Source organism: Cebus imitator, unplaced genomic scaffold, assembly GCF_001604975.1.
Source record: "Cebus imitator isolate Cc_AM_T3 unplaced genomic scaffold, Cebus_imitator-1.0 Scaffold439, whole genome shotgun sequence".
Classification (NCBI taxonomy): Eukaryota; Metazoa; Chordata; class Mammalia; order Primates; family Cebidae; genus Cebus; species Cebus imitator.
The window spans coordinates 1,276,573-1,285,920 of NW_016107754.1; the positions used below are offsets into that span (position 1 = coordinate 1,276,573).

General features: G+C 35.6%; 1 protein-coding gene across 5 annotated transcripts in view; it reads right to left on the reverse strand.

The window, feature by feature from the left end:
* Positions 1-257: 257 nt before the first annotated feature.
* The window catches only part of DZIP3 (DAZ interacting zinc finger protein 3), a 109,113-nt gene continuing 100,022 nt past the window's right edge, over positions 258-9,348 (reverse strand). For 4 of the 5 annotated variants that reach the window (XM_017510417.2, XM_017510418.2, XM_017510415.2 and 1 more), the window contains 6 exons: positions 7,983-8,108; positions 5,100-5,239; positions 3,274-3,394; positions 2,635-2,778; positions 2,447-2,548; positions 369-922 (listed from right to left, as the gene is read on the reverse strand). In XM_017510417.2, the coding sequence (XP_017365906.1) occupies positions 812-922; positions 2,447-2,548; positions 2,635-2,778; positions 3,274-3,394; positions 5,100-5,239; positions 7,983-8,108 (744 nt within the window). In that variant the 3' untranslated portion in view covers positions 369-811. Of the gene's footprint in view, positions 923-2,446; positions 2,549-2,634; positions 2,779-3,273; positions 3,395-5,099; positions 5,240-7,982; positions 8,109-9,348 lie in introns of all 5 variants that reach the window. The other variant, XM_017510414.2, reaches the window with a different exon arrangement.

The window sequence follows — 9,348 nt, forward strand, 5'->3', positions numbered from 1 at the left end:
TAAAACTTAAGTCAATTACATTTTTAAGAAGGTTTTAAAAGTTAGAAGGGGCTGGGCACGGTGACTCATGCCTGTAATTCCAGCACTTTGGGAGGCTGAGGCGGGCGGATCACCTGAGGTCAGAAATTCAAGACCAGCCTGAACAATATGATGAAGTCGTGTTTCTACTAAAAATACAGGGCATGGTGGCATGCACCTGTAATCCCAGCTACTTGGGAGGCTGAGATGAGAGAACTGCTTGAGCCTGGGCGGTGGAGGTTGCAGTGAGCCAAGATCCTGCCATTGTACTCCAGCCTGGGCAACAAGAGCAAAACTCTGTCTCAAAAAAAAAAAAAAAAAAGTTAGAAGGAATGCAAATTTGTGTGATTTTCCTACTTCTTTACTATTTCCCTTTTCCTCTTGCTTAAATTTATTTCAGGAAATTATAGTGTAGAATACTTGAGTGGAGAATAAAGGATGAGTAAAATAAGAATTTTAAAAAGACAAGAAAAAACATCGAAACATCCTAAGAAATATACTAACAGTTATCATGTTTCCATTATAAGAAAAAACCTACTAAGATAAGAGCAAATATAGTGTAACTATTAAAATCCCATCTGCTTCAAGCCCCTTCAGTTCAGTTCACAAGTCCTGAAGATTTGTCCTGACTTCTTTGGCTGCTGTTTTGGTAAGATTAGCTGGCTTCTTTAACACTATATTGAAGAGCACACAGCTTTACACCACTTACACAAGCAGCTCATAATAAAAGGCAGACCTAAATTTTGGAGTCTGAAAACTGAGCTTCCCCTGCATAGGCACCCCCCACCTTATATCAGATCTTGGGCAACTGCCGGCTAGGATGACCAGGGAATTCTTCTGGTAGCAAAACGTGGAGTCTGCAGGTTGGACATGTCCCCTGTTGCATCAACCATGGTCTAATGCACTAAGGAGCAAAAAGATTTATGTCAGTCTCTCAAATTTAGGCTAGCAAAGGCAGTTGTCACTTCTTCTGGTGGATCTTTAAAGCCTTACCCTATGGATTGTCAAGCCAGTTACTGCAAACATGGCCCTTCCTATGGTTTGCTGAGCAAAATAAGTGGTAAATGCACAATACCTTTTAGCCAGTTTATTCTATTAGAAATTATTTCTCCAACCCCCATTTTCAAGATGACAAGCAATTCCTCCTGACAAGGAAATTAGAGAAACTTGCTATATTCTTTCTTTGGTTTATTATATACTGTTCTCATTTATAATCCAGAAAAAGTCATAACTAATCTATAAAAGTCACTCTAGTACATGGTATGAAATGCTTATGGTGTTTGCAGTTAAAATCCCTAAATGACAAATATACTTCTCAGATGTTTTTTTTGGTGATAACGACAGTAATTTTTGACCATGAACTATCTGTTAAGTCATTTGCTTGAATACTGACTCTTCAAAAACAAATCATTTTTACCCATATAAATAATGGAGAAGCAGGTCAGATGAGAGAGGATTAATATTAAGCACTATATATAATAGGCCCACTAACTATAGTCATAAAAAATAACATAGATGAATTATGTGCTTTCTACTCATGGGCAATGGCAAAGAGTAAATTAAGTTTTGTTGAACATGTATTTTCTAAATTATAGGAGCTTATAAACTTCAAAGGGGAAAGTCAACGGCTAAGGATCTTTCCTGGAGAACTTTTGGGATTAGGCATTTTGTGGATTTCTCTTCATATCAAAGCAAATGCAAAATATAATTCTGTACCAGGTACCACATATTATATCTTTGAAATGATGTCTTAAAAACATGGGTTGACTGAACTGGCTATTATTAACTTCCCTGAAAAGCCTTTCTTTTGTATGATTTTCTTTTCCTGTGTCAAATTGCATATCTGCAGCAGAGGACTTGGATCATAAATTATACATCAATAGTAACTGCGTGGCAGTAACACCAGAAGTTAATCTATATAAATGCCAAGAATCAACAAAAGACATGCCAACCCCACATTTTTCTAACATCAAACCTCAAGCCTGAGCATCTTTCAAAAGCAAATATAGGAGCCTGAACAGACTGCTAAGTCTTATGCTTTATGATAGGAGGCTGTCATTAATTATGGACAAAGGACACTATATGGTATTTATAACATGTCAATTTCAAGTGGTGCTGTTGCTAGTTCTGCCACTAAACTACCACGTCAATTGACATTTGTCCCAGTTCTATTCAAAGAAACTGCCTACTGTGTACTATCTGAATATCCACATTGTCCCCTTATTCTGTAGGGTGGATGGAGATCTAAGAAAGCACAGTGCAATCCATGGCTATGTATGGGAAAGGCATGTTTCTGTGTGGCACCCAAAAGCTCAGTTATACTCAGTGGAACTCCTGAGACAACAATAAATAGTGATGCATGTATATGATAGTAAGTAAGGCATATAAATCTCACTTAGCTGATCAATGGGAAAATTTAAAGGGTTACCTGAGCATGGAATTTGTGAGCACAAGGCAAAACTGAAAGGTTTTCTGGAGACAGATTCTCATGACAGATCACGCAAGGCTCTTCTTCCTCCTCTTCCTCATCCTGGGGAAAATACAGAATATGTTAAATTTAGCTCATTTTTTCCTCCCAAATCTAAATGTGTATAGAATCAACAATTTCAGTCTCACTGGCTTATTGGCTCCTTCCCATGTGGCAGAACTTTGTGAAGTGAGGGGCCGCCAGGCTGGTTTTGGGGGCTGGGCAGCATTAGGCTGTGATGGAGAATGACTAGGTGAAACACAATTACCATTTGACACTGATTTTCCTTGACTCTGAAAATAAGAATATAATGTTAATTTTTTCAGAATTGTCCCAAAATAGTAAGAACTGACACATTGTAGCACAGAATGGGGCATAGCGAGAACTAGCAAAAGGCTAAACAATCAGAATCATGAGAAATCCTGAACAAAAGTAAGGCAATACTTATATACTCAGAGCTAGGTAAAAACAAAAATAATTATATTTTAATTAAAATAAATCTTTCAAGAAAATTAGAAAAATCTCCCTCTTTAGACTCATTCAAAGTAACTAGAGCAAATTTCAAGGAGGTCAGTTTTATTCCAAAATGATTAGGTGATAGGTATTTCAAAAAGACTTCTGATATCATTTGTTAAGTTGAACTTGTTATTTACTGCTAATAGATGATTTAATATGATTACAAGTTGCTGATTTTATGAACAGATTATGGAGATATTTAAAACAGCTAACTATCAGAGATAAGGGCAGAGAGATACAGGGTTTTTTGTTTGTTTGTTTTTGCATTTTACCTGAGATTTTTTGGGGTCAATAAACTGGGAAATCTTGCAAACAATTTCATCAAATGTCAGTCCAGACAAGGACTTCCCATGAGCATCCTTCAGTTTTCGTAAAAAATCTGTAAGTTCCTTTCTGGAAGAGATCAAGGGAAGGAAAGAGCAGTAATGATTTTCCTTAATACCTTGAGGATGTGCCCACTAAAAGAGATACAAAATCCTAGCATATGATTCATATGTAGCATACAGAAAGGACTCTTTAGGTCTTTGATCTAAAAAGTGATCACAGGTCCACCTGCATTTATCTTAAACCAAAATGAAAACTCCTAATTGTGTTCATTAATGATACTTAACATTTTCATGAGTGATAAAGTTGAGTACTATCTTTCTTTCCAAAAAGAGATTTTGTTTTTGAGACCTCACTAGGTGAAAATTAAGTTTATTCACCTATTTATGCACTGGGCTCTTTATACCATCTCTCTCAAGTGGTCTCTTCCTCAGGATAACATACTCATTTTTAGCTATGTTGCTGTTGGGTTCTCTCTTCTTTATCAGTGTTAATAGTTGTACTTTTGTAAAACTCAGAAAACAAAGACTAAACAGAACAGGAGGCCAGGCACAGTGGCTCATGCCTGTAATCCCAGCACTTTGGGAGGCTGAGGGAGGTAGATCACCTGAGGTTGGGAGTTCAATACCAGCCTGACCAACATAAAGAAACCTTGTCTCTATTAAAAATACAAAAAATTAGCCGGGCATGGTGGCGCATGTAATCCCAGCTACTTGGGAAGCTGAGGCAGGAGAATTGCTTGAACCCAGGAGGCAGAGGTTGTCGTGAGCTGAGATCATGCCACTGCACTCCAGCATGGGCAACAAGAGCAAAACTGTCTCAAAAAACAACAACAAAACAATGACAACAACAACAAACAGAACAGGAAAGCAAAAGTTAAAAATCACATTAATTATATAATGAAAGAACCCACAATTATTTTAATTGATATGTTCCTTTTCAATTGACCCAAAGCCTGCATCTACATTTTTGATGGGACAAAGTAGAATAAAATATTTTTCATTCCCAAATGAAGTGTCATGTCATCAGCCTTATGCAACTACCTTTGATTCATACCATATTCTTTGTAAACATATTTATAACAACTATACTAGAGTTCTATTTTTAGTATCTATTCACTATTATGAAATTTATAAAACTATAATTTAATAATGAAGTATGCCAGGATGTGTATTAAATGTATTCAAATAAAAATACTTGTGAAAACTAGAATTATTTCCTTAGACATAGGTTGAGATAAAACAAACTTCATTTGTGTAGGAGTAGAATTATATATCTTTCTACTAAAGATAGACTGTGAAAAACACAGTGAAGTCATGATTTCTTGCATTTTACTATGTTCTATAACAAAGAAACTATAAGGATCCTCAAAATAAAGAACATTAGGAAACTAAACCCTGAAGATGTTTGGGCTTATGTAGCATACAATCAACTTAAAATTCACGTTTGGAGATAGGTTAAGATAATTATGGCAGTTAATACCATTAAAATTGGGTAGGTTTATATCTAGTTGTACTTTCAGTAAATGAGCAAACCTAAATTTAAAGTTATTCTCTCATGATTTGAGACTAGTAACTTTTTAATGAAGAAGTTCAGCATTGAACACTGCCCATTCTTGGTAAATTTCTTTTTTCCCTACCAAGGTCAAAGTAAGGAAACATCTGTATATTTTTTGTGTTTTTTAGGTTTCTCTAAAACGTTTCATTGCCACAATTAAGGCTATGAAAGTTGGAGAACATGATCTGTACCCACCAGTAAATAAAAACTAACGTACCTGGTCTGTTGTGGAAAGGCAGTTTTCAGCCTGTCTGTAATTCTCTCCCAATTCATCATGGAGGGATCACTCCCCAGACCTGCACTGGGGGGCACAGCGTCTCCTACAGGCACTGGCAGAGTCCAGGCTATGCCAGTCATCTATAAGGGGCAGAGAGTTATAGCCCATCAGGTTTAATTATTAAGAAGTGACATTTCTGTATTTCAGAAAATGGGTAGAATGAAGAAGAGTACTGGTATACACATTCTCTTTTTAGAGTTTTTCTCTTAACTAATATTTCTAATTGTTCATAACTGTTTTAAACTTAGTTTAAAAATAGGACAAAGAAAATGGGTAGAATGAAGAATACTAGCATACACATTCCCTTTTAGGGTTTTCCTTTTAACTAATACAAACAATATTTCTAATTGTTTATAAATATTTAAACTAATCTTTAAAATAGACATGCTTGCTTCAGTAATTACACACACGTACAGAAAAACATGAAGGCTGTTTACTGCCATTTTTTTTAACAGCGAAAACTGAAAACAACCTGAGGTCTATAAATAGAGGAATGAGTAAATAAATTATGACACATCTAATCAAGTTTTTAAAAATAGATTCATATGTCTGGGCATAAGAGATGGCCATGAATTATGATTTTTTAAAAAGTCTGTGGCATATGATTTATGAAATGACTTCCTTTTACATTAAAATGTTTTATTATTATTTATTTATTTATTTATTTATTTTGAGACGGAGTTTCGCTCTTGTTACCCAGGCTGGAGTGGAATGGCACGATCTCGGCTCACTGCAGCCTCCACCTCCTGGGTTCAGGCAATTCTCCTGCCTCAGCCTCCTGAGTAGCTGGGATTACAGGCACGTGCCACCATGCCCAGCTAATTTTTTGTATTTTTAGTAGAGACGGGGTTTCACCATGTTGACCGGGATGGTCTCGATCTCTTGACCTCGTGATCCACCCGCCTCGGCCTCCCAAAGTGCTGGGATTACAGGCTTGAGCCACCGCACCCGGCCTACATTAAAATTTTTTAAATGCATATGTATACACAGAGAAAGATGTGTAAATTACAGTGTGTAAGAAGTGATTATTTCTTAGGGATTCAACTGCACAGTAACTTTGTTTCCTAATGTGCTTACATTTCTATATTATTTGCATTTTGTGATTAGCATATATACCTTTATGACAAGAAGGTAAAGTTAAGGGCTGGGCGCAGTGGCTCAAGCCTGTAATCCCAGCACTTTGGGAGGCCGAGGCGGGTGGATCACGAGGTCAAGAGATCGAGACCATCCCGGTCAACATGGTGAAACCCCGTCTCTACTAAAAATACAAAACATTAGCTGGGCATGGTGGCGCGTGCCTGTAATCCCAGCTACTCAGGAGGCTGAGGCAGGAGAATTGCCTGAATCCAGGAGGCGGAGGTTGCGGTGAGCTGAGATCGCGCCATTGCACTCCAGCCTGGGTAACAAGAGTGAAACTCCATCTCAAAGAAAAAAAAAGAAGGTAAAGTTAAATTTTCAAACCACCAAATAAAGATGGGAATACCACTAGAATTGCTCTCCCAATGTCTCATCAATGTAGACAATGATGGTGTAGAAGTTGTAGTGACACTTAGCTGTGAAACTATCAGTTTTCCCCACATTTTATTGTAGTTCCTTCTTAAGATTCTAATTAAATAATACAATAAGTGAATATTTTTGGAGTGTCTATTTGATTACTCAGATAATTATGAATGACGCACCTTCTATGTAAGGCTCTAATGAGTTATTTTCAAATATTAGGTTATTATTAGTGAAAAACTAGTAACTAGTAGCAGTCATTGGAATAATTTGTACAAAGCCTAGTAAGTGAGAAACAGAATATTGCTTCTCAGAAATCTGAATTTGTTTCAATGTCAAGCTTTACCCCAGGAATCAGAAAGTAATCTTATTAGGGGGTTAACGTATTTTAATGTTTTCAATAACAATTTATCAGAGTTCCTTATAGAATGGTGGGAAACCAAACTGCAAGAGTTAACACTGTAATATCATAATAATAAAAAGATATGTTACTTGTTAAAGACTATATACATATTTGTTTGTAGACAGGTAGTCTCGACAATAAGCAGAGTCCATCTGACTATATATTTCAAAAGGAAACTGTTAACAATATATGGGGACCAGAAAAGAAAAGAAACAATTAAATGCACCTAAATATACTTAAAAGAAATTCAAGATTAGAGAATTTTCATTAATTATATCTAACATCATTCTTTTGGAACATTTTTCTTTAATAAAAGAAGCTTACCTTTGCCAAGATTACAATTGATAATTCTGGTAATTTTAAATGTATTTGTTCCTTCTTCAAGTTTGGATAAAGTTTATCTGGCTATTTGTAGCTGGGAAGATTTATAACTTTACAGTATATGTTCCAAGAGGATGCTATTCATATCATCTGTTTATAGATATAGTTGATACACTGTCGTACTATGTGTGTGTACGTGTGTGGAAATAAAATTTTTTTTAGTTTTATGCTATAATTTAGTTTGTTGTGACTTGGCTTCTTTGCTTTTCTATCTTCCCAACAACCATGCCCCAAAATTCTATTAAAAATATCAATTTACCCTGCATTGTTGCCTGTTCAGAAGCAATGCTATAATTTTAGGGACTCTCTAGTATAAAAACATTTATTTTTGTATCCCCAAATTAAGCTATTATCAGTTAAATAATATACGTAACACCCTGAGCACAGTGCTTCACAGGAAGTATTCATTCAGTTATCACCACCACCACCACCGCCACCATTATCATCTCAGATAAAGGAACAAAGTGAATATACTCATTCAGGAAGCCCACTATAGTAATAAAAACACTAATTAACATCTATTCCACCAAGAAAGCTTTTACCAGGGGAGCTCTAGGTTGGCCAGTTGCAGAGATGACTCCTGGGCAAACTGCAGGCATTTGAGGAACAGTAAGTATGGGTCTAAAGAAAGATTCTTTCACAAGGGGTCTTCCTAAGAACTGCTGCATCTAAAACAGAAAACATAAACAATAATGACAAACAAAAAACCCCACACATATTTATGTATTTATATATGCAACCATCTAAATTCATACAGCAATAATGAGGGGGGACACTCATTTGAACTCAAGATGCAAAGCACATTAGAAACAATGTATGTCAGAAAATTAAATATATGAATATCCAAAAAACAAAGGGCAATGAGATATACTGAAAACAGCATTAAGAAAGAGAGAAAAGAAATAGAGTCTAGTCATATTTCTCTCTATCTAGCTGAATAACCTTGGAAATCAATTTTCTAATCTATAAAATGAGAGGGTCTGATAAGGTAATGTTTAAGGTTCCTTCCCAACTGTAATCACATAAGACTATGCAAAGAAGATTCTCAAGAAGTATTATCCATGGTGGTGGACAATAATGATAATGAGAAATTTCACAAAACAACCCAAAGTTATCCACAGACAATATTTCTTTCTTCGTTTATTGGAGGTAATACTTGATGAAATTCTGACTTAATGTTTAGCTCCAAGGAGAGTTGGAAGAGGAAGTGTAAGATGAGCCTGGGAGATAAACTCTGCTATAGTGACTTGGAGATATGCTTGTGGGTATTACCATACTTCCCAGGGGATTGTGGAAATCTAGACTTTCTTAGCAGCTATCTGTGGAAAATAGGTAGCTTGTTGGCTGGAGTAGAGTAAGGGGTAGATTTATTGAATATGTACTATATTCCAGGCCTAGTACTGGCATAAAGCATAAAATAGGAGTTCACTAACAATTTGTTATTGAAGTTAAAAAATGAGCAACAGCAACATAGCTCTAACTAATGATCCTAAAACTAGCATTTGAAAAATTAATGGAAAACTTTACAATGGATAGGCTGGATTGGCATTTGATTCTTAATGTCTGAAAAGAAAGACCATTATATGCCTGCTAGGTAAGAAAAGGAGATTTTTGAAACAACTGAGGAAATCTAAATTCTGAGTATTAAAAATTATAATTTTCTTAGGTAAGACAATGGTGTTATGATTACATCCAGTAGGAGTTCCTCATCTAAGATGTATCCTAAAGTATAAATAAATTGTATGATATCTGAGGTTTGCTTTAAAATATTCCAGTGGAGAGAAAAAAGAGAATGACATAAAACAAGGCTGAAAATATGTTGATAATGTTGAAGCTGGCTCCTGGGTTTGAAGAGGTTCATTATACTATTTTTTACATATGTATCAATTTTTTTTTTTTTTTTTTTTT